The following is a 25,154-nucleotide window of genomic DNA, read 5'->3' as shown; positions in this document are numbered from 1 at the left end:
GACATTTTCTCTGGGAGGAAATGTTTTGTTGATGCCAGAAGTCAGAGGAAAATGCACAACAGCACTACACATCATGGGCTACAGGACTTAATGTGTGTGCCTACAATGAATGAATGAATGAATTAGAGTATATAATGGGACTGGGAGACGAAGAAGCTGAATTGGTGATTAGCAGCTGACCGAAGTACACCATCAGGTGACTTTATGTAAGAGTGAAGTCAGACATTTGAAGAAAAACAATCATTTTATTCTGATTCAACAGGCACAGCAAATTCACATCTGATCAACAAATCAACACATGTGCAAAAAGAGCATTAGTGAACAGTGCAGCAAAGGATAAAGAGGCTTTATAATGTGCTGCTGTGTTTAATGTAAAGCAGAGTGATCTTCACAGAAGACAAAGGAAGGCTCAGCCTAAAAGTTCCTGGAGACAAAGTGAACAAAGAAGGTCCTGATCTCTTTAGGGGAGATGGTCACAGTGAAATCGTCGTCCTGTCTCCGCTGCTGTTTGTTGTCTAAAGGAGAGAGAAAGTAAAAATGGGTAAAGGGATGATTTTTGTTTTGTTTTTCATAAAAACTGAATCAGTTCAGATCTGTTTCTCTCACCTTTTTCCAAGTTATCTGCAGTTTTCCATTTCCACCTCTGCAGACTGGCGATATCCCAGGTCCCTGTCAGAGAACGCTCCTCCACGCCCTTCACTTCGCCCATGCCTTGCAGAGCTTCCTGTTCACCGTTGTAAAAAAAACAACAAAATAAACAAGTCAAAAAAATGAAAATCCCAACTTTTTTCATTTATCAGTATCAAGTTTTCCTTTTATCTGCACCTTTAAGTTTATGGTGACTGGCTTCGAAAGCTCGGGGTCCTCTCCCTCTTCGAAGAGATGCATAATTCTCAACAGGATCCGATCATAGTCTGGCTGCGAGTGCAAATCTTTACCTGGATGTATGCCACATGGAAATTAACTCAAACAGTGGAAATCTGCAAAATAGTAAATAAAAACTAGCCCACTGTTTCTCACAGCTGACCTGACTGTATGTGGCTGAGGTGAACGCTGTGATTGGAGCAGTAGTTCCACCCGGGGATGCTGAGGCTGAGCAGGTGGAGGTTGGGCGGCAGAACAACCGAACGCAAAGGAGAACCACGCTTGGGCTCCTTCACCTGCCAGGGCTTCTCTGAGTGTACAAGAGTTTGAGAAGTGATGTGAAAGGTTGAAATTAAGCTGCTTGTATGGACATTTTACTGAGGTGACAATGAAAACCACAGATGAGGATGATGACTCGCAGGGTTGTAGTAGTGGTCACAAGTTTATATCCACTCATGGGCATGAATGTCATGGTAATTTGCGGATTAGCATGACATCAGGCCCACCACTGTATGTGGTAAGCACTTACGAGGCTGGTCTATGGGCATGACGACAGGTCTGTGCTGCAGCTGCACCGCCTCCCTTTGGTACAGCTTCGAGGTTGCGCTCACAGAGCCCAGCATCATCCACAGCGTGGGCCTCACAACAGAGCTGTCATTTAGAGTCAGGTTGTACCCGAGGTTCCACTGCAAGTTGTTCCAAAGCCGGCGATGGAGCATGACCTGGAGCAGGAGACGAGATGTTAGGTAGCCTTCTGGGTGAAGGGGCTGCCCAGCCAGCTTGTTTGCACGTCTTTTTGTTTTCTATACCTCCAGTTGTCCATCAGTTTGGCTCGACACACCGTGAGCTCTGTCGCTGACGAGCACCAGCCTGCTGAGGTCATCCTCAATGTAAGCCGTGCGCACCATAGGGAAGTAGTTCTGCAAAACGTGTCATATATAGATTATTCGACATGTTGCACTAAAATGTCTCAAGAAAGGCATTCCTGAAAACACCTACTCGTGCTAAAGTGTTGTTTGTGAATTTCCTGTATGTCCTCTTCATCATCTGATAGCCATTGTCGTCCGAGTACAGGGTCCTGTTGTTCTTCACTGAGGTGCTGGTCCTGAGTACGACCTCTGTGTTGAGGCTGAGTGGGCCCAGAGAGTAGGTCTGCTCCAGCCTGTGACACGGCAGCTTGGTCCCAAAGCATTCTGGGACACGAGTGGTAATGGAGTAGGCGTAGTCTTTATCGCTCTCCTCTCTAGAACATGGAAGATTTCAAAATGTGAGCGTGATCATAAAAACTAGTGGTAGCTTTAGCAGTAAGGGAAGAGCAAGATGACTCCCATAACAAAAAATATAACCCAAATAGATGTGACTACTTGTCACTGTTGCTCACCTGTAGAAGTACTGCCTGATCTCAGTGACAATCTTCCCTGGGATTATCTCCATTTCCACAGCCTTGTAGGCCCGCACAGCTGAACCATTAGCGCTGAAGATGTAGTTATCAGAAATGGGCCCCGCTTTTACGTCTCCATTGGCATCATATTCCCAGAAATCCTGTGTGATCATTACTCTCCTTTTCTCCTCACTGCCGTGGATGAAAAGTTGCAGACATGCATGAAAACCACTTCCATTCATTAAAGTATGACACCTGAACAAGAGGAATGGCCTGATGGAGGCTTAAACTCTTACAGATAGGTGATGCTGTGCAGTAGATTGGTGTCCTGGTCGAACAAGAGTTCGTAACATTCGCTGAGAACAGGAAGTAGTCGCCTCCCTGCTTTCGCCCGGTCCTTCACGCTGCGTCTCTCGAACGAAACGGCCTTAGCTTCATAAGCCTTGGAATTCTCGGGGAACTTAATTAAGTATTTCCTGTACTGAAGGCCTCCAAGTTCCACCACGATGAAAAGGTCGTAGGTCGCATTGGAGTGTGCTGACCCCTGGATCTGAAACAGACAGGGGAAGAGTTGAGATTAATACATACAAATGCAGATAAAATTGCTCATTCAGGAAAAATGAATCACTTGACTCTTTGACTCTTAGTTGTTCTAATATAATTAAAAAAGACTTGATGGCTAATGCTACCAACTTTATCTATGTAGATGCTTCTATACTTGCTGATACACTGCGCTTTAGCATTGTTTACTGTCAATATACGGTACTGTGCAAAAGTGTTGAGTCACTCCTCTTTAAAAAAAAATAAATAAATAAATAAAATAGTATCTGACCATTTTCAGATCAATGCTTGTTTATTAAGACACTGACCTATAAATCATTTGAGCATAAAAGACATCTAACTCAGAGAATGAAACAGTGTTTTGTCTGCACATAACAGACAATTTAGCACAGAACCAGCAGCCTATCAGAAAAAACACATAATTTTTTCCCATTTATTTAGTTGAATCCATGATAAATGTCAAAGATAACACATAAAATAGTTTTTTGCACCAACAAGATGATCCCCAAAGAGATATTAGCTGAAAACGTGGCATATCTCAACATGATATCTCAGTACATCCTTAAAGAATTTAAGGAAACTGAATAAATGCAGGACAAAGGCCTTAAAAGCTTTCAGCAGATGAAGAGTATCTGAAAATCATAACCTTAAGAAATATGCAAAAACCCCAGTAAAGACCTTTTAGAGCACCTGAGAGATGCATCAGGACCAGCAGGTACTCCATCTATTATAAAAGTGATGATACCCCCCATCCAATACTGCATTTTCATGCATGTTTGCACATTTCTGTAAATCTCTGCACATATTTCCCATTCACCTATCAACATATTAAAAAAAAAACAAAAACAAAAAAAAGCATTACACAATGGTTACCAGCATCAAAACAACAGTACCTGAGCAGGGACAGGCTGTCCATCATCATCAAACACGGCTGCGCTTGGCTGCGTCACGGTTACGTTGACGATCGTGGTGATGTTCCACGCCAAAGGGTTATAAACGATGACATGCTGCTCCAAAGTCTGATCAACATCTGCTACAGAGCAAATCGATGACCAGTTTACTTCCTTTTTTACTTTTACATGCAAAGACATGCACTGGCTAACATGCTCTGTTTAGCTCAGTTAATTATTATAAAAACAGTTTTTTTTTTAAAGTGGAAGCACTGCAGAAATATCAGATTATTGAAACCTTTTGTAGGGTAGCGCTCGCCAAGGATGCTGGGACTCTGGAGGTTGTGGGGCAGCAGAAAGAGAGCAGCTAGGAGCTCCTCTGCTCCCATCATGGCCTGCAGGAGATGCTGCAGGTACATGTCAGCCACTTTGGGAGACTCCGTGCCAGTGATGCCATCATGATGCTGCACCTGGAATACCAAACCACTACCAACTGAATGTTTGAACTTAATTACAGAGAAGTATTTAGCATGATGATTGCGTTGCCTTCTAATCCATATATATTTATTGCACCTTCAATGTTTTGCAGTATTTGTTATCTCACTATGTTTCAGGAATACCTCAGAAACCGCCCAGCGCAGCACTCTGAGTTTGTCCAGGGCCCAGTCCTTGGCCACAGGTCCATCTGGGAAGCTGATTCGGTAGCGGGTGAAGAGGGTCTCTGCTGCGTACAGCCTGGAGCTGGCCTGTCGCGCCACGCCTTTCAGGACGTTTCTGGAGGCGTAAAACCCCGTCCATGCCTGGTAGGGCTCTAAAAAGTGCGACACATTTCCAATTTACATGAAGTTTGTACGAGACAGCGTTTCCGGTTTTCAAATACACAGTACTCTATATAAAGAGCACTCCTCACTGTTTTGATATCGATTTCTTACCGGTTGAATATGGCAGGAAGTCTTCACTCCCACGTACCTCCCAGGTTAGATTTGATTGGTAGATGGTCTGGAAGTATTCACTCAGAGTGGCGTACTGGACTGTTACCCCAAACTCTTTGCTGTTCTGGTTGATGTACTTCATCAGAGGGTCCATGTTGTTGAACTGTACTGATGAGTTGTAGAACTGTTTGTCACAGCCCTACAACATGACGATCGCACATGTGAGTGGGCTGTTTCACAAAAATAACTCCCACATTTTGTCCCAAACCTTAGATACGTTTACCATAGACTGTATATAAAAGATGGACACTTCCACAGTAGAGTCCTACTTTGAAACTTCATTTTGAAGTTTCCCATTTTTTCTTTGTAACAGATCATTAATTGGAAAAGAGAGCGAAGTGGTAAGTCATCAGCTTACAATCTAGCTTGATTAGGGTCAAATAAAAGATAGCTTCTTTTATGGTTTATTGGTGCCGTTACCCACACCAAGCAATATTATTTGTCAGATAACATCTTTAAAAGTAGTTCAAAAACAACAAAAGTTCTTTTGTTTTGCTTTACAAGCTTTAAACATGCTTTTAACCTGAAGTTTGACACTTCTACACAGGGGTTTGTGAGGATTTACTCACTTTTTGGAGCTCGCCTTTTTTAGGGCCTTTTCGGGAACTGCATTTTTAATACCTTGAGGCTGTTACTTGGATTTGATACAAGGTGGCTGGATGGTTTTACAGTTCCTTTTGACTTACCCATGGCCAAAGTACATGATTAGTTCTAAACCACGCTGCTCTCTGCTTGATGTTCTCCACCATGGTCTTGGCGTAAGCATGGACTGTTTCCTTGGTCACGGGTAGGCTCATGTTGGGGTAAACTCCATCTTTAGGTGGGTCCGGAAACAAGGCAACTCCATTCCAATAGAACCCGGAACTGAGACATATGAGGAAGAACAAGAAGGGTTATTAAAGATATATCTTATTAATGACGACCACAAATGTAACATAAAGCAGCAGAGAAGCTAAAAATGAAGCACCGGTTGGAGAACGGCAGGTAGGATGGAGTGCAATAGCTGAACTGGTCCATGGTGTGAGTGAAGATCTCTTGCTGTGATTTCAACGAGGGAGAGCCTCGCCATACAAACTGAAGTTTCTGTGTTAGGAAACATAAAACTAGATTAGCTATAAATATTTGGACCACAGATTGAGACAACCATGCGACTTTTATTTTTATGTTGAGTTACCTTGTTTTTCTGCATGATATCCTTAAGGTCATAATCAATGCGAGAGATGAGATGTGCATTGAATCCAGCCAGGGCAAACAGTACAGGGGTGGTGGCAGAGGCTCCGAAAGGATCCACATGCCATGAGAACTGAGGACGCACCCCAAACGTCTCATACAGGAAGCCATGACCCTCTGAAACAGCAGGGAGGTTCTTGGTTACTATATACTGTGGATATAACAAATGCACAGTGCGTGTTCCTCCCTGAGCCTGGTTCTGCTGGAGGTTTCTTCCTGCCAAAGGGGAGTTTTTCCTTCCCGCTGTCACCAGGCGCTTACTTATATGCTGTCACTTGATCATTGGGGTTTTCTCACTATTACTCTAGAGCAGGGGTCCCCAATCCCAGTCCACAGGGGCTGGTGTCCCTGCAGGTTTTAGATCTCACCCTGGGTCAACACACCTGAATCACATGATTAGTTCATTACCAGGCCTCTGGAGAACTTCAAGACATGTTGAGAAGGTAATTTATCCATTTAAATCAGCTGTGATGGATCAAGAACGCATCTAAAACCTGCAGGGACACCGGCCCTCGTGGACTGGGATTGGGGACCCCTGCTCTAGGGTCTTTACCTTACAATATAAGGCACCTTGAGGGGACTGTTGTTGTGACTGTGGTGCTATATAAATAAAACTAAACTGTACACACTCCTGTTAAAATCTCGGGGTTTTGTGATGGTTTATTGTGGTCTTATTTTTGTTTTAACAACAAAAACCTGACATTTTAACAGGAATTGTTCACATTTTTAGAACCACTGTAAGTTATTGCTGCAGCTGTGGACTGAAGGAGCAGGACGTGTGTGGCGTTACCCATCATCTGCAAGATGTCATCGTCCAGGTCAGTTACAGCCTCATCGTGCATCACTTGACCTCCGATGATGAACTCAAGACGACCTTCTTTGATAAGCTGTCGTACCTGGAGAGAAAGAGAGAGGCATGTGCACAAAAAACACGGCAGGGTTAATCTGAGAGAAAACAGCTTGGATGTTTCATTTTGGGGGCATTATCGTGTGCCCTCCACAGTCAGGTAGCCGTGAATACATGTCCTCACCTGTTTCTTTTGTGTGTCCGAGGCCACGGTGTCCCACCAGAGACGGAAAAACTCCTGCTCCACAGCGATGAACCTGCGCTCTTTAACCTTTGACAGCTCCTCAGTCACACTGCTGTACACATTAGCTGCATAGGCGTGCATACTCTCCTGCACTCACATTTATAAACACATTTACCCAGATTAAAGCCCAACCTGCGCGTTAAATGCATCTCAAGTTTAAAGCCGGGTTAAAGACACCTACCTGGATAGTGTACACCCAGCCAACATCCATGTGACTGTGGGGGATCACAAATGTCTGAATCGGCTCTTCTTGCCCTGCCACTCCATGCGAGAACCAGCAGCAAACAGCAAACACGACAGCCGCTACAAATCCCATCTTTGAATCCCATACGAGAGAAGACGGCTTAGATAACTTCGCCGACTTCCTTATTATTGTTGTGCTGCGGCATGTGACTCTGACGACGGAAGCCCAGACACACCAAACCGCCGACTTGTCGTGTCGCCTTTTTTTAAAGGCTACGGTGACCTTTTCACCGGAAGCAGTCAATGTAAACAGTGCGCACATTTGGAGGTGAGAGCGATATTTTTCTACCCAGCAGAGAAAATGTCTAAAAACACGAGAATAATGTTGGTGTTTGGAGGGTTTGTGACGGCCGTTGCTGCCGCGTTTTACCCCATATTTTTTTACCCCCTCACACACAAAGACGAGTACAGTGAGTACGCTTTCTTTGCTTTCATTTAGTTACACAATTAGTTTATAAAGCCTGGCCTAATGTCGTTTATAATTCTCCTTAGTTACGGCTGAGCTAAATGTCACTTTACTACACAAATGATAAGCAGTCCGTGTAGGCTTGTTTAGCTTAGCTAGCTTAAAGAGTGCCATTGAGGTAACTCATTTAACAAACCCATACATTCAGTTAGAGCGCCTGTTGGAGTCAAAGGTGATCATGAACATTATTTGACTTGAATAAATCCAGCTAATACGTTTATTACTACTACATTTCTTCCCTGTTTTAAAGGGAGTTATGTCAGCTAAGACAGCGGTCCCCAACCCCCGGGCCTCGGACCGGTACCGGTCCGTGAGTCGTTTGGTACCGGGCCGCGAGAGTTGAGGCTCAGGTGTGAAATGTATGGTTTTCAGGGTTTTTATCGGTTTTCAACGTTATTTTGTTATCGTTTTTATCGTTAACTCGGTTTTCCTGGGTCTTTTCCCGTGTGTTATGAATAAATCTTCTTTTTTTCGGTACCGGCACTAGTTTTATTTTGTTGTATTCATCCGCGACACCTCATTGCCGGTCCGTGAAAATATTGTCGGGCATGAACCGGTCCGTGGCGCAAAAAAGGTTGGGGACCGCTGAGCTAAGACAAATATAGTCATTATCAGGTACATGGAGAGCTGTCGTCCTGACATACATGGGACATGAAGACAGTAGAAACTGGTAATAATCAGCTGTAGGAAAGGAAATTGTTTATATCAGTGACTTTAGCTGCAAGTTGTTGTTTTTTTCTCTCCATACATTTACCTAAATTGCTATGTTGTTCTGTCCTTGCTAGGAGAAGTCCAAAAGGTGAACCGGGCAGGGATCAACCAGGCAGATGTGCAGCCGGCGGGTAAGTGTGCTTAGTAGATTTGATCTGTTATCAGCTTGTTTGTACAGCTTGCATACTGTACATAAAAATTCATGAATTACAACATATATCTTAAGAGTAAAGGGGATCGCTATTGTTATATTTTCTCTCAAGTACAGTACTGTGCAAAGGTCTTAAAACACTCCTCATTTCTTTATATTTTGCAACGAAAATGGGAAACGGCTTCAGTAAGTTATTGTGCAAACATACATGGAATTACAGTATATAAAGGCAAAAACAGAGTTTGTACAATCCTAATGAGTTTGAAAGTCAGTATTTAGTATGACCACCTTTATTCTTCATCACAGCCTGAACACTCTTACGCAATTCAATTTTATTTATATAGCACTAAATCACAACAGCAGTTGCCTCAAGTTAGCTTTCTTGTCATTTCTTTAAGTAGTCTTCAGGAATAGTTCTTCAGGCTTCTTGAAGGACATTTAAACCCCCTCTTTGGATGTTTCTGCCTTTTGTTCTGTTCTCTGTTAAGACGATCTCACACTGCTTCAGCAATGTTGAGGTCCAGCATCTGGAGAGGCCAATCCATGACCGATAGACTGATACAGTCTATATATGTGTGTGATTATTATTAATGAGAGCTCTCTGTCTCTGTGTCTCTTTTTTTTTTTGTCTGAAGGTATGAAGATATGGTCTGATCCATTCAAGCCTGCAAGCAAATGATGACCACAGTGACCCCTTCACTGAGACGCTGCTGCAGACTCTGAGTACAGAGTGTCTTTTTGATATGTGCTTGGTGTGCGTGAGTGAATGACTGTTGAGTGATAAGTTACCTGTTAAATAAACTATAATCAACTACTTAAGAACCCAAACGTGGATATCTTTTTCTTGTGTTTGGATGGAGGACGGCTAGCTACACAGAAGCACAGATACAAAACAATGACTGTTTTGTTTTTACCCTAAATTCAACCTAAAGCCACCTGCTGGTCTCCTGTTGCCCACATGAGGGCGCACCACTCCTGTGTGTTCCCGCTAAAGGCAGTGGACTGTGTAATGTCTTGTTTGTGCATCTGAGATATTTTGGAAAAACCATTGTATTTCCAAAAAAGCTTTGCTCTGGTATGCAGCCTGTAGGAAATTATAATAAAATGCAGTGGTTTGTTTACCCATCTCATTCACAGGAATCCCTTTTGACATTTTATTTTGATTTAGTTGATGCGAGAGTCATTAAATCGGTTCAGCAGATGAGGGACAATGTCCAGCAATGTGCGGTATCATCTTCCAAAATGGAAACAGTAGAGACAGAGTTATTCCAGGACACATCACTCTGTATTATCATTTCCCTGTCACGCAGGCAGGGTTTAACTGTTGCTGTTTAAATGACATGTGACCGGCTATGTTTTGCCCATAGGCTGAAAGGATGGGGCACGGCTCCACGATCGTCTTGTTCAAATCCTACTCGATGTGATCCAGACTCTCTTTACGAGTCCACGGGTGCTGTAAAAGCAGAGAATTCCAAAACTACCATTTTTTCCCCCCTGTACTTTTGTGGTTTCCTGACATTGACCAGCATCCCCCTTTCAGAGTTTGGTCCATCAAAGTCCTTCTGGAAGAAAGATAGATTAAGAAAGAACTAAAGCATGTGTTTATGGTCCTTCAGAGATGGGGCATATTTAAAGTTGCCCTTAAATCTTTCACAGTCCTCGATGTAGCCTGTACTTTCGAGCTTTTAGGGCCATTCGCGAGGCCCGCTGCCAGCAAAACTGACAGCGCAGGCCAGCAACGGCCACTCTCCTTCACAACCCCCAAATCAACAAGCCCCATTGTTTATGAGAGGTTGTTATTGTTGGGCTGCATTCAGAAACAAGAGAAAACTCAAGAGCCCGGCTGTGCAGAGGCGTCCAAAGTAAAGAGAGCAAAAGGAGTGAGGGGGTGGTTAAGGAAAAACGAAAAGCAGAAATTCCTCTCATTCCCCGCTGGTGTTTTCCAGATTCCTCAAGCGACAGCTCCTCGGCTGTGCGAGTGAAGTAAGCAGGCAGAGGGGGAAACTGAAGCAAACGGCGAGAGGAAGAGAACCACATTCTTGAGGGGACGCGTCACCTACACGCAGAATAGAAAGACACTCGATCTCTGTTTCTCGCCTGGCAGTGTGTAACAGGTTGTGCAGCATGGCCCTCAGCTCTTTCAGTCTTGCCTTTCCATGAATCAGATTTCATTTCAGTTGCTCCTGAGGTCTCCTTTTTTTCTGTAGAGGCCCTCAAAGTCTGTACCAGGCTTTTATGGCTGCTTGTTGTGGAGTCCTCTTTATGCTGCCCTTATCCCATGATAGACACCCTTCTCTATAAAACGTTCAGCAGGGTCACAGCGCACTATAAACCAACATGAACTCAACAATGTCGCCTCTGCAGTGCTTTTACTATCCCGCTATTAACCCAGCACACAAATCTCTCTCGGCTATTGAGGGGGTTTAGGAAAGTGGTGGCACGCCGTCGGCCGCTCTGAGCACTTTGTTAAGCCCGAGTTTGAGAGCGGCCGATAATTGGCCAAGGTTTCAAACTAATTGTCATGGGAACAAGGGTCGACAGACAGGTCAAGGGGTTGCAGCAGCAGCAGCAGTGTTCGGGAAAGGGTGGAGAAGTATGTAAAATACGAGCAGCGAACACCTCGTACTATATCGAGTGTGGAAAACCGGAGCGAGAACATCAGAAAGCTCTCAGAGCCTTGCGATGGCACATATGACGACACAACTGTGGTATTTGTTTCTCTTTCAGGAAGTGTGACATTTTGGGAAGACCACTCCTGTTAAATGTTTCTCAGTTTATGCAATACACGCGTGAACAAAGACGCTTACAACTCAGTCAAACCTCCTTGCAACTAGGAAAAATCGATGGTTGCACAGTGATTGCTTGAATTTGTTCGGATTCAGCAAATTGCAAGTAGCTGCAGCACCCAACTGACTGCCCAAAGGTTGAGCATGCAACAGCCTCAACCTCTGCATGACCATTTTTGGAAGAGGTCAACTGGTGGGAGGCAACCTGTCTCCAAACAGTTGGAGTTCAAGTTGGACTGACCGCTATCACTCTCAGACAGACTGGTAAATGTTTGCCAGTAATTGCTTTTTAATTCATAAATACAGATTGCCAACACATTGCGATCAGCCTGAGTTTGTCTGCAACAAGTCTCTCTACAACAGGGGACTTGACTCGATTAGTTAGCAACTGGTTATATTCTGATTATATTCCTATATGAAAGCATGTTTGGAGCAACAACATCACTATCTGAGGAGGAACTGCTTAACGACTGTTTCAGTTCTATGAGGTTCTGGTTGGAATCTGAATGTAAGTAGACAACAACAGATTTGTGGTTTTCACCTATTTTCCTCAGTTAATTGTTTTATTATCACAAACAGATCGCATGTAATTGCCAACTTGATTCAGTCTCACACTGAAGGCAGACTGACTCCATCTGTATCACCATTTTGACACGGGTCACTTTGAAGATGGCAGCTGACTGCGAGTGGTCGCAGACCTGGTTGGCATCTTCAAAGCAACTATTTCATTGGCAACTCTCAAGTTCATTGCACATGGTCGCAGTAATTTTGGTCGTACCAAGGTGTCCACTCCCTGATTTGCCTACTTACACCTTCTGTGAAACTGTACCATGGATTTCCTTTGAGTACCCTTTGATAGCTTTTGCAAACTATGTTCTTATTAATTATTGTGAGCAAATTCTGAGTTGAAGTGCTGCTATACAGCTCAGGCTGGAATATATCAACTGTTTTCCGTATTAACACAGTAACTAAACTTATGGCAAGTTATTTCTTTCATTTAAGACCCATTCAGTTACAGTCACACCAAGTTAGCATTGCACTCCTTTTGTTGCATTCACAATTTATTGTGAACAAAAACGAAAACCAGCCATATTGAATAAACAGATGAGTGATCTTCACCAGGGTGTTGAGAATTTGGTGACTTTTGGTGGTGCTAATGTAGCTTCAAAAACTCAAGCAGGGATGATTAGCAGGCTACAGAGGTCTGATAAATTTACAAAAAAATGCCTTCAGCTGCAGCTGCATTACACAAAGCATTTAATGAGCAGCTAACAAACTAACGCATACAGTTGTACACCCAGACTAGAACTTCAGGCAAGATATAATAATGGCTTGAGGCTGCCTCTGAAAGTAAAGGGTTCTCTATGGACGTCCATGTTAAATGCCCCAAATTTCTATTAGAAACAAGCGTATTCACAGCCTGGTGGAAATATTGGTTTTGACTCGCTAGCTATTTTTGTTTGAGTCCAAAAAATAAAAAAATTACTTTGTTTGCTAAGTTTTAGCAAGCTAGCGTTAGCCACAGTGCTCCATCTTTTCATCCAACACCCACAGGGAATGAGTCCGATCTATTGCCAGCTATGCGGACCAAGCTCTTGAAACAGTTGTATAAGGATCAAATGGGTCATAGCAACAGGCCAGACACCTCATACTCCCGAAACACCTCCTACAGAACACTCCAAGGCAGTGCCTTCTCTAAGTCTACAAAACACATATAGACTGGTTGGGAAAACTCCCATGCACCCTCAAATATCCTTCAGAGGGTAAAGAGCTGGTTCAGTGTTCTGTAACCTTAGATACTCATGTCTATGGGGTTTGACTAACGAACAGACTCTCTTTTCCAGCACCCTGGCATAGACTTTCCCAGAGAGGCTTAAGAGTCTGATCTCCCTATAGTTGGAGCACACCCTCCGGTCCCTCTTCTTGAAGACGGGAACCACCACCCCAGTCTGCTAATTCTTACGTGACTGCTATCTCCCATGGCAAACTGGTCCATCACCCAGGACCAATTACCTGGGGCCAAGAAGCTCCCCAACAGCATAGCCGCTGGCACGCATCCACACACAAACCCCTCCTCCACAATAAGGTAGTTATAATTATAACGTTAAATTCAAGGCATCAAAATGATAGTTCAGGAACAAGTGTGACATCACATTTAGGGCTATGTCCATCGTTTATGCAGTGTAGGCTCCATAAGACCTGTAAACAAACAGATTTAAAATCCATGAAGTTTTCCTTAATTGCCCAAATCCCTCGAGGACAGAAATGTGGCACTTTCCATATGTAAGTAATGGTGGGGTACACTGCACCCAAATCACTTGAGCAGTTACTAAATTTCACCAAAGATGACACCAAATGTGAAACGACAAGAATCTCCTTGTCAGATTATCACTTAAGAATAAATGTAACACACACTGGTGCAAAAATCCGCCCACAGTTAGCTTTATCCAGAAAAATAAGCAGCATCTACATTTTACATCTCACATACGCCGCTCAGCCTCGTAAAACAATGTACCCGAGTGCCGTCCGCATTCTCGGGTCAGCAGGCGCACGGCTGTGGAAACAGATAGTAAGTCTGAAGCAATGTCTAGGAGAAAAGACACAGGCCCGGCTCACAGCAGGTCGGCAGAGCAAACTGTCCCGTGGACACCAAGACCTGTGAGCTAGTGTTATGTTTATTGCATGCAGGAGTGTATATGTGTGTGCATGCATCGTTCAAGAAAGAAAGCGAAGAAGTTCAGCTAAGAGGAACCCAGAATCCCCCTGAGACTAAACTGTGGTTGTGGAACTTACTGGAACTCCAAACATCGTGTGTGTGCTTTTGTATTATGTTCTTTTTTGCCCCAAGCAGAACCACAAATAGATAATTATGGTTTGTTTTAGGTTGCATCCCCTTTGCCCAGTCGTGAAGGCATTGCAGTTCATTGCTGCGGTGTGTCAGTTCTTAGTTAAAAGGGGATGGTGGGGTTGTGCACGGAGAGCCAATGGTAAAATAGAGATGATGCAAAGATGCATTGTCTTTGCATCATGTGTGCTTCTTGTTTCCTGATGCAATCTTACAGGAACTGGTTATAAACAGACTGCATGGCCGTTTGGCCACCCAGCAGTGCACGTGTGAAAACATGTTCTGCGGTTTTTGCCACTTGCAGTCTGTTATTAGTCGAACTCATTACAAACATTCATGTAGTAATTAGTAACAGTTACATTTTGTGGCATGGTAATTTTCACATTATTCAGAGTAGTCATTAGCACAATTCATGTTTTTAACTTAAACGGCACTTCAGTCATCCTGAGCTTTTTTTTTTAAGTGTAATGACGAGTTTTAGCCATGTTTAAAAACAGTGTGCGCCTCCAACCTGACCCCTCCTTAGAAAGACACCATTTTTAACTTTAACATATTTAATGAAGCCATGCACAATTTAATCTTTGTACCAGTGACAGGCCTGAAAAGCACACAAGGGTTGGTGGAAATCTGGTGCTTTTGATTCGTCTTATTGTTTCCAGCAGTTTTTGAGGCCTCGTAAAGTACATGAGTGTTGAGGCATGACATTTTCAGAGCTCACAGTTTCTCAGCTCTGCTACAAACTGCAACCAAATCAATTTTACATCCACTTTAACTGTCACAGTCACAGCTTCCTCTCACAGTACAGTGAGTAGGGTTAGGTTAATTTGTGATTCTAAATTGCCAATAGGTGTGAATGTGTTATGTGTTAGTCCTGCAACAGACTGGTGACCTCTCCAGGGTGTACCCCCGCTTCTCGGCCCATTGTATAAGTGGAAGAAACTGGCTCCATGGATGGATGGACCAGCTTTGAGCATCAGTATCATTGGATGAATAACAGTTTCAATGGCAAAACTGCACTAATTCAATATCTGGGATGATCTCTTATCCAATAATTTACCAGTGAAAACTTCAATAAGCATTTTGGAGCAAAGCTTCGAGGGTACGTTTCACCATGTGGGGATAGCTGACTCTAAACAAGTGATAGCATATGAAACGTCTCATTGCCTATGTTATCTTTTGATACCAGGCCAGTGTGGATGTGATTTCTTTTGTATAAATGTAATTTCCTAAGGCCCAGGAGGAAGTTTTTTTCTTTCTTTTTTTTCTGACTTTTTGTAAAATTACCCAACAAAACTTTAGTCAAGTCCAATTTAGTGTAAACATTAGTGCTCCCCAGAGTATGAATCTGCATAAACCTGTGATCCATCCATCCATTTATTTTCTTAACTGCTTATGAGATTTAGGGCTCACAAAGAATTTGCAAACATAATCTGACATTACTGTGAATTATATTCATGGCACTTTTATACCACATGTTACATTAAACAAGCTCATGAAGATGGTAATATGGTGGTAATAAAGGCTGCTTTACTGCTGTAATTTAATGTAACATGGTCAGCAGCGATACTGAGGGAGGCCGTGTTGTTTATACGCTCAGTTGGCACTAAGAGGTCTAAAGTGTGCCAAGAAAATATCCCCCACACCATCGCACTACCAGCAGCCTGAACTGTTGATGCAAGGCAGCATGGATCCAAGTTTTCATGTTGTTTATCCCAAAGTCTGACTCTACCATCTGAATGTTGCAGCAGAAATCGAGACTCATCAGACCAGGCAACGTTTTTTCCAATATTCCATTGTCCAGTGTTGATGATCCTGTTTGAACTGTAGCCTTAGTTTCCTGTTCTGAGCTGACAGGACTCGCACCCAGTGTGGTCCTCTGCTGCTGTAGCTCATCTGCCTCAAGGTTCAATGTGCTGTGCGTTCAGAGATGCTCTTCTGCATGTCTTGATTGCAATGAGTGGTTATTTAGTTACTGCTGCCTTCCTATTCTTAGTCTTTCCATTCTCCTTTGATCAGCATTTTAACTGCCACGCACTGGATATTTTCTCTTTTTCAGACCATTCTGTGTAAATATGTACATATGGAAAAATCCCTGCAGATCAGCAGTTTCTGAAATACTTACAGTAACAACCATGCTACGTTTAAGTTCACTTAAATTATGCTTCTTCCCCATTCTCATGTTCAATTTGAACTTCAGCAGGTTTTCTTGACCACGTCTCCCTGCCTGCCCTGAGTTGCTGTCATGTGATTGGCTGATTAGATAGTTGCATAAACAAGCAGTTGAACAGATGTACTTAATAAAGTGACTGTGAATGTACAGTTTTGTTTTATTGGCTAATATCCCCTGTTGCAAGTGTATGCAAGTCCAGTAATATACAATTAGCTGATGTTTTGCTTGTTCTTGGATGTGTAAAACTGTAAAAATGACAAAACACAAAAGCCTGCAAAGATTGCTGACTTACTGTGGGTCTCCGGGGGTTAAAGAAACACCAGTTGAACTTCGTAATCCTCATAGTTTAACTCATTTGGGTCTTCTTTCTTCATGGCTCTTCAGACAGGCAGTGAATGTGATTAAGCAACACCTCTGAAATGAGGTAAGTAGGAAATTCTCAAATGCGGCTCGAAGAGTGCCAAAAGCCCGCCGCTTTGGCTCCTGTTAACATATGGATCCGTGGAGGAAATGTTTAAGCAATTAATTATAAGTTTAAGGTTGGAAAAAATAAGCAAATTTCTTTTATAACATCTCTTTTTTTTCAGAGGAGAGGAAAATCTTTGTTATGGACAGACCTCATCATCGCAGGCCATCTTTTCCTCTTTTGTAGCCCCCATGTTCCGTCTGTTGATGTGGAAGCAAAACGCTGAAAACCACAATTACATTTAAATCAGTCAAACTGTCTGATTAACAGAAAACCGCACACACGCACACACCGCTTGAAATGTTACTGTCACCCATCCTAAACACACACCATTACGGCATCGCAGTCTGAGCCCGTGCGAGGCTCGGCCGTCAATCAAGGCATATAGCAGGTTTCCGTCTTCGAGGCCCAAATATGATCTTCAGAATTTCTTATGCAGTAAAGCAGCGGGGCCACTGTTGACTTAGGCAAGGTTACTGAGAAAGAGGGCCAGAGCTGTAAGCAATCACGCTGTTCTTCCAAGCCTCTTGGAAAGGTTCGGAAAAGAGAAAAGAGGGAGGGTGATTTATAAGGAACCTCAATATTTGACACACTCATTTGTGAAAATAAGTCTGCAGCCTATCAAAGCCATCGCTTACATTAAAAAACCCATGGAAAGCTCTTTCGAAACTACTTTTGTTTTTTTTTAACTGGGCAGGCCAGTTTTCATTCATATTTCCTGGCACGGCACTTTACTCCCTCTCCATCTGCGGGACTATATCAAAATAAACAGCTTAACCCCGAGACGGCATTTAAAAATTATATTGTGAACAATACAGAAGGTATGCCGTTTCACAGAGCCCGCTTAACAGCATGTAATGCAATAAAGCTCGATTAAAAATGTGTAATATTATGATCTAATATGACACACTGAGTCTTGTTTTAGTTGGAGATGCCGTGCAAAGGGACCGAGTGATTCATAGTGCTGAAAATATTCACATTACCCTCTTATTTTTTCTTAATATTCAGCTACGGGAACTGGGTCTTATTATTAGTGGTTTACACACAATGTTAATTAATTCAAGGAGTCAAACTTCTATGCATACGAGTCACTGTATTAAAGTGAATTAAATCGTTTTAATGGATATTAAATAACCGCAGGGGCGTGCGGTGAGTCATATTTGGAGTGTATTTTCATTTTAGTGTAAATGGCGTGTGGGTGAGCAGACAAGATCCTGCCGCTGTGCTCCCCGTGGGTTTTCATTAGGGCCTTGTGGATGACAACAGAATATATGACTTGGCTTCGTACGGGAATTCTGGGAAAGTCATGGAATTTTGGACGCCTTGACGGAACACAGGCACTCCGGTCTTGGCCCATTCCCCCGTGGAGATGGAGGAAAGAGGAGGAATCCTTCTGCAGTGTGCGTTTGCGTCCTTGTGCGCATATACGGTGGCCCTTAAGGAGATCCTTATGGAGCTGACCCAGAATAATGACAGGTTTACAGCACAGCACCAAGCAGCAGGCCCACATGTGGCTGATATCAAACAAAGAGCAGGAACGCGCTGACGCAACCAAGTCGATCATCCCGATGATGATTAGAAAGGCCGGTGATCTGTGTTTCTGCCCAGGTAGAGGATCTACTGTATCTGTTTAATGCATTTATCTTCCTTTAGTCACAAAAATCTGCAAGCCTCTTAAAAAGACAATCTTCCATCTCTAAGGATTCACTCAGTCTCTTAAATTTTGGAACAACCATGATTTAGATTTTTAACTACTTCAGTTTTCCAAGTCAAGTCACATTTTATTTATATGGTGCATTTTAACAGAGTGGTTTACAGGGACACTCATTTGTAAATCCAGGTCACCAAGAACCCAATTACAAATATGGGACTCACATAAAGAGACAACATAATAAAAATAACATTTGAAAAGATATAAAAATAAAAGCACAACTAAAGTCTAATAATGATTAGAAAACAATCGAACCACGAGGGACCTCAGACTTAACTCTTTACCTCTTGAAAGCCTACTAGGAATAACTCTTGAATCTCTGTACTGACATGAGTGGTTTCTGTCATATTTCAGTCCTGCTGTCAGAACAAAGTCAATGTGTTTGCATCACTAGTTAATGAGAGTGGTCTCTGCCTATGCAGCTATACTTGGGAACACCTGGAAACTAGTCCTATGCTTGTCAACCAACACCTTTATTGATAGATACTGAGGTGTCAAACCTGTAAACCACAGAGGAGATCGCTGAATGCAGTTAGGTCCTTAGAGCTGTTTTAAAGTCGTCAATCCACTGAGTGCGTGTCCTAATTTGTGCCCAGTTGTCATTCTGGCACGCCATGAAATAAGTTTCTAAATGTCATTGTTGCACATTCTGCCATGCGATGACACGGAAACTTCTGTAGCACCTCCTTTTGCATCTTTCACTTCACAACTAAAAATAAAGTGTGACTTTAAGTTTCACATCTGTGCTTGTAGGGCTTTAGACCTGAAAGTTCATTTGAGAAGTCAAACTGAAGTTACAAACTAAGGACATTTCAGCTGAGTGCTGCGAAAGTCCTTCTATTGTCCTTAAAGCCCAAAGGCTGGAGACTATGTCTTGCATTAATATGTCTTTCCCAGGAACTCTATGCCTTAAGAACCAGCCTAGTTTTTTGTCAGGTTTAGAGAGTCATGTGTTATCTATTGATCCCAGTATGATTCTGTGTTATTGGTGAGATATTATGCATCATAAGAGATATTATGCATCATAATCATAATCTGTGGGCTGCATCTGCGAATACTCTTCGGCTGTCCCGTCGTAGCCCCTCCCGGAGCCACTGATGTCATCAGTTTCCAGCAAATTTGCGGCGTGTGCTGGCGTTTTGGCATCGGCGTCTTCAGTGGAAAGGCATTTAACAGCTTTCAGGTTCGGCAGCGCTACAGATTTTCTAGAAAAGAGGAAGATGAGACTCATCTCGGACCCGTCTTTAATTGCGGTGACTTGATGTGAACGCATCTGTCGGGACTTGAAAGCCTTGAAACTTGACTTGAGTGTTGCCATTGCAAGAGCTGCAGCTTGAATGATTTTGTCATCGGGGATTCGCGATGTAAAAGCAGAAAGATTATTGCTAGGCTTGACGCTCGTCTCAAACTCTTCATGAGTAACTTTAGCTTCAGCTCGTCCCAAATCGTTTCTAAATTGAATAAGACTTGCTCTTGGCCGCAACCAGCTATGACTTGATGCGGTTCATACGAATTTGAGACTGCAAAGAAGTGATTCATAACGTAGATATGACTTGAGGCTTGTCTCGGACTTCGATTTTAGTTTTGTGAAGTCAGTCTTCTACTTAAGACTGGCTTCACAAAACTAGACACCTCACTTGGAATTATCTCAGATGAATCCAGACAGTACTTGAAGGCTTTTTTTAATAAAGAGTTCTCTTAGGATGTGCTATTAGAAGAGACCTTCAGAGAGACTCTGCATGTTATGTTTTCCCAATAGTCAAGCCACCAAGGACAGGTTCATAAATTTTAATTCAAGCCTGTGGAAATCCTATTATTGGATCCTTTCAAATCACTTTAAAGCCTTGGAAAGGCTTCACTTTCCACAACTGCCGAAGAACTTCATTATTTCCTTCATTTGTTCGCCTGTACGTGCAACGGAGGGTCAAAAATAAACCATGGTCATGTCATGTGCATAACCCTAAACCCAACCACAGGATTAAATAGCACCCATATGTCCTGATGTCAGTAGGAAATTTGCAAAAACGATTGAATTGCATGTGTAAACCTCATCCTCATATTCTGTCCAAAGGGTATACTTCTGCTATTTAATGCCATCCACAGAAGAAAGCCACCCTGACATGAAAGCAGAATCATATCCCACCTGAGCTACAAATGATCTCTCCCTTTGGGCTATGAGCTTACTTTGTGGTCTCCCATTTCCCTGCTCCCTGTTCTCTTCATCCATCCATGCCTCCGTCTGAGCTCCATTCAGAGAGAGAAGCAAACCACATGTTTCAGGGAGGAATCCTCAACGGGCAGCATCCCAGGCCAAAGTACCTCCAGTTCTCCTGCCCCCTGGCATCACTTAGTTCTACCCTGTCATTAAGGACAAGGCTGGATGATTTGTGTTGGAACGCAGCCCTTTATTAGAGCAGGATGGGTGCAGAGAGGGGGAACAGAGGAATGATGTCACCTCAGGTCGGGGCTGGAAGTGGGTCGAGACCTGCGGCGGCAGGATCAGTGTTGTCTTTGGGCTCCATTGCAGGAAAAGATGCCGCATTTGTCTGCGTGGATGGAGATGGAATGATGTGGAATATGGAGGGCAAGACTGTGTAATTTGATATGTGTGTATTTGATCTGTATCTGAGTGAATGTGTGTCTTTTTCTGTATTGCGGGCACGCAAGTGTGTGCAAGTTGTGTGCCTGTGTGTGTGTTTTTGCTACTCTGTGTGTGCAAAAGCATGTGGTTGGAAAAGTATAGGCTGTTTTATGTTGCGTTCGTTCTTTGTTTCAGTGTTTCTTTAGTGGGCGGATGGTTGAATGAATCATTTGGACAGAGGCTGAGGTATCAGAAAGTGTGGTTTGGCTCTGGGGGAGAAAGGGGGAGACAAGAGAGAAGGAAAACCAACTTGTACTTGTGGCTTCTGGAGTCCTAATGTGCACTACTGCACAGTGATGTGTGTCTGCCTCCTGCTACCTACTGCATGTCGTGTGGAACGTATCACACAAACCACAGACAGCAAAGACTGAAACTAATTATGCAAAGCATTTCTGTGCAAGTATAATGGTTAGCAGTGTTGGCCAATGTTAACTTTATATGAAACTTGTTACGTTAGAGGTAATCTATTGCGTTAGTGCGTTACTGGGAGAAGTACCTTAGTAGAGTACTTTTTTAATTAACAAAAATGAACGTCTCTTATCTAGTTAGCCATCATATGTTAGTTACAGTTAAGGTGAGAAGTTTACACCCACCCATCGTGGGTGGTAAGTTGGGGCTTTTAAAGATTTTTTGAATTGTTCTTTTTCCAGGGTGGAATGATTGTACGACATACATCTTTAATGACTTTACAAAACAAGAATTGAGTGCACAAATTTGAATATATTCTGGATTTTCTCTAATCCACACAGGCTCAAGATTATGCATACAGGCTCAAGTATATACATACACCCCCACTAATATTTGTTCCACTTTCGGTAGTCATCGACAAGCTTCGGGAATAATTCTGGCCGGATGTTTGACCACTCTTCCTGGCAGAATTGGTAGAGTTCATTTTAATTGGTTGGTTTTCTGGCACAGATCAAGATTTTAAGCGTAATCCACAATTTCTTTAATAGGTTTTAGGTTGGGGCTTTGGGAAGACCATTCCAGCGGTTTAATGGCCCATTTCTAAAGAACTGCAGATTCAGACCGCAAGCAAGACTCCTCGCCTTCAAAGTAAAAGCTCCGCTTTTTGAAATGTGTTGGTTGTAGCAGTAAAGCAAAACTTTTACTTTGACCTCAAATGTTGTACGTTTCTGGTTTGCATGACACGTTTTGCTTTTTTTCCCCCCAAGTTTGACTACTGCAAAGAGATCAAATGCAGAGTGTTTGAAGACAAGTCGGCGCCTTCCATGCAACAATCTGCTAGCGAGTTAAGCAATCACAAGGAGGTTTTTGGTACAGCACCCTCTTTGCCACCAATTTAATCGAGAGTCAGCCAGTGATCACTCACAACGGCTTGGGGAATACACATTTTTCCCTTGTGACCAATGGTGGCATGATGGTTGCTAACCAGGCCTGTGCAGCTAAGGCCTTAATAGAACTAAAATCTAGTCAATTATATTTTCGAGCTGTAGCACTGGCATCAGTCCACTTCTCAATAGGCATAGCTTCAAAATTTCACCTGACAGGCACTGATGGACATTTAATATTACCCTGGAATGAAAAAGTACAAATGTTTTTAGGCTAACATCTATTCAAACATGAACAACAGGGATGTAAGTTCTTTTTCTATTCTTTTTTGTTTTTGTTTTTTTTTACTATTCTACCAAAACTCTTGATATAGTGCTAACACTTTGCCTTGCATATCCACCACAAAAAAAATAGCAAAACCATTTTTTTTCTCTAGGCGACCTCCAACTCTGAGCACAGTCAGTTTTTACTTTTCGATTATAAATTTTGAATTCATCTTTTGCCAGGCCAAGAACTCTGAATTTGATTATTTTAGAGTAAAGTCTGTGGGCCAAAAACAGTTTGAGTCATGCCCCATCCCCCAGGAAAGTGTTTCATTCAAGTGGCATTGCAACATCCATGGATGCAACAGCTCAATCAGCCTCTTTCTGTTTGGTCTGAATCCGCGGGCACACTGTTAATACGACTGTAACCCATTTAAAAAATGTAAGGCCAGTACCTTTCAGACTTTTGTCTGAAAGCCTTATGTTTATTTATACAATATCAATGGACTTGCACATAGCTAATATTGGTCCATGACTAAGGTCTACTATCTATACATATAGCACTGTTATTTGTTGTTTTAATTTATCCGCCATTATAAATGCAGATAAATATGGAAGCGTAGTTCCACCACTGGAAAAATAAATCCAAATTTCAAGTTATTTTAAATATTTTTATTCAAAATTGCAAAATATTTCTTAGTAAGCCGAAATTCTCTGGATGTGTGTTTCCTAACTCTTCCTAAACGCATTAATCAGTGTTGATGAAACTCAGTATATAAACTGCCTAGGGTACAAGGATTATTAACATCTTTATAGCTTTTAGGCTCTATATTCATATATTTAATGTAGAAACAGATCTGAAAATGGATTTATCTACATTACATATGCGAATGTTGTTGACATTATGTGTATCATAAGTGTACTTTGTTGACGTGGCGTCTACCTTACATGTATATGTACATTGTGAACGTTACCTGCAATACGTCTACATTACGTGCATGTTGTTAACATTACATGTATGTTACGTGTACATTGTTTGCAAATAAGTTTTGCTAAACACGTTAATCCCCTGCTGGCTAGTTTTTCTGTGAATTAAATCAAATGACTATCCTCTTTTCCCCAGCAGTAGACTTATCTGTTCACCTTTATTGTTGCTACAGTTGTAAGTTGCTTTTGCAGGGAAACCACGTCATTGCTGCATAAAGATGATGCATCTTTTGACTCTGAGCCATCTTTCAGAGCGAGCAATCAGATCAACCGTAAATGGAGCACAGACAATTTAACGTCAAGGCCAACTTGATGGCTCTTTTAATGGCCTAGAGATGAAACACATCCTTACTGTGAAGCGCACTTTCGTTGGCCAGCTTTACCGGTACTCACAGCCAACTGTGGCTTTTGAACCAGGAACTTCACTTTTACACGAACATCTTTAAGCCGCTCCACTGAGCCAGCGGTTACATATGCACCCCTCTCGTATTAGCACATTCATTTCAAATGTAAACTGCTAAGGAAGTGGACTTGCTGTGCACTTTCAGTGTTATTTCACATATTTATTGCAACTTTTTATTATCTCTGCCTCCAATAATATTTAGATGGAAGGGGACTGATAGGAGCAGAGTTCCAATAACAGAGATTAAGTGCTCTGGGGGTGATTGTGCAGCGTTTTTGAGGAGAGAGGCGTCTGCCTAAGTAAACTCAGCCCAACACTGAGGAACTGCGCTCTGGAACGTGGTGGTGTAACCCGAGCACTGGTTTGGGAATAGCCCAAGGGAACTAGGCTCACTTTTCCAAAAGCCTCTATCTCCTGCGATATGTAGCGTGATTTGAGGAGAAGCGAGCAGTGTGTGTGTGTGTGCATGCATGTGTAACAGGGGAGGTGGATGGAGGGCTTACGGAACGGCTAAGTCAGGAAAACAAGCCTCAGGAAACCTTATACTGCACTCTGGCACCGACACAGACGTTCTTTCTTTCTCTCTCTCTCTGTCTCACGCGTTCTTTCTGTCTCTCCGTCAGCCTGCCTGTCTTGCTGAACCTCTTCTCTGCCATTTTCTGCACTACAGGAAAGCAGGGTGAGAGCAACAGCAGAGAGACAACAAATATTTGACACTTGGTGCTGTTGAAACCTTTGTCACGTGTCAGCTTTTTCTTTTGCTCTTTACTTTTTCTTACATCCATATGGAGTCTTCGGGAAGAAGAAAAATAAAAGTACAATCAAAACATGAGATAATTCCCAACGTAGCATAAGGTAGAGATCATATGGACACGTGATGGATAAGCAGTCATCCTTCTTATGCTTTATTCAACTTTACTTGAAGAATAGTAGCAGTAGGTGTGCATAGTTGCTAAAAAACTGGCATATGGATGTCCAACAAGCCTTGTATTCATGTCTGACAGTGAAA

General features: G+C 42.6%; 2 protein-coding genes and 1 long non-coding RNA gene across 4 annotated transcripts; 1 reads left to right on the top strand and 2 right to left on the bottom strand.

Moving 5' to 3' along the window:
- Positions 1-225: 225 nt before the first annotated feature.
- man2b2 (mannosidase, alpha, class 2B, member 2) lies at positions 226-7,536 on the bottom strand. 2 transcript variants are annotated; one of them, XM_031749335.2, is made up of 19 exons: positions 7,191-7,536; positions 6,950-7,096; positions 6,709-6,814; positions 5,863-6,035; positions 5,656-5,771; positions 5,375-5,552; positions 4,629-4,827; positions 4,317-4,507; positions 3,995-4,166; positions 3,700-3,839; positions 2,542-2,795; positions 2,246-2,437; positions 1,864-2,107; positions 1,674-1,784; positions 1,394-1,586; positions 1,028-1,174; positions 826-938; positions 607-724; positions 226-515 (listed from the first exon to the last, which is right to left on the bottom strand). In XM_031749335.2, the coding sequence occupies exons 1-19, from the start codon at positions 7,512-7,514 to the stop codon at positions 415-417; spliced, it is 3,219 nt and encodes a 1,072-aa protein (XP_031605195.1). In that variant the 5' UTR covers positions 7,515-7,536; the 3' UTR covers positions 226-414. The 2 variants fall into 2 exon arrangements, with proteins under 2 accessions (XP_031605195.1, XP_031605194.1); XM_031749334.2 differs by having other exon boundaries at positions 3,700-3,836.
- Positions 7,520-9,408, top strand: smim20 (small integral membrane protein 20). Its single transcript, XM_031749336.2, has 3 exons — positions 7,520-7,662; positions 8,504-8,560; positions 9,216-9,408. Exons 1-3 carry the CDS (start codon positions 7,554-7,556, stop codon positions 9,257-9,259), a joined length of 210 nt encoding a protein of 69 aa, XP_031605196.1. The 5' UTR covers positions 7,520-7,553; the 3' UTR covers positions 9,260-9,408.
- Positions 9,409-9,860: 452 nt separating this feature from the next.
- Positions 9,861-17,325, bottom strand: LOC120439017. Its single transcript, XR_005612324.1, has 3 exons — positions 17,178-17,325; positions 16,999-17,069; positions 9,861-16,864 (listed from the first exon to the last, which is right to left on the bottom strand). It is a non-coding gene; the product is annotated as an uncharacterized LOC120439017 (long non-coding RNA).
- Positions 17,326-25,154: the final 7,829 nt, after the last annotated feature.

The sequence above is a fragment of the Oreochromis aureus genome, linkage group 3 (assembly GCF_013358895.1).
Source record: "Oreochromis aureus strain Israel breed Guangdong linkage group 3, ZZ_aureus, whole genome shotgun sequence".
NCBI classification, from domain to species: Eukaryota; Metazoa; Chordata; class Actinopteri; order Cichliformes; family Cichlidae; genus Oreochromis; species Oreochromis aureus.
The sequence above is the reverse complement of the archived record's forward strand: the minus strand, read 5'-3'. Positions and strand labels throughout refer to the sequence as shown.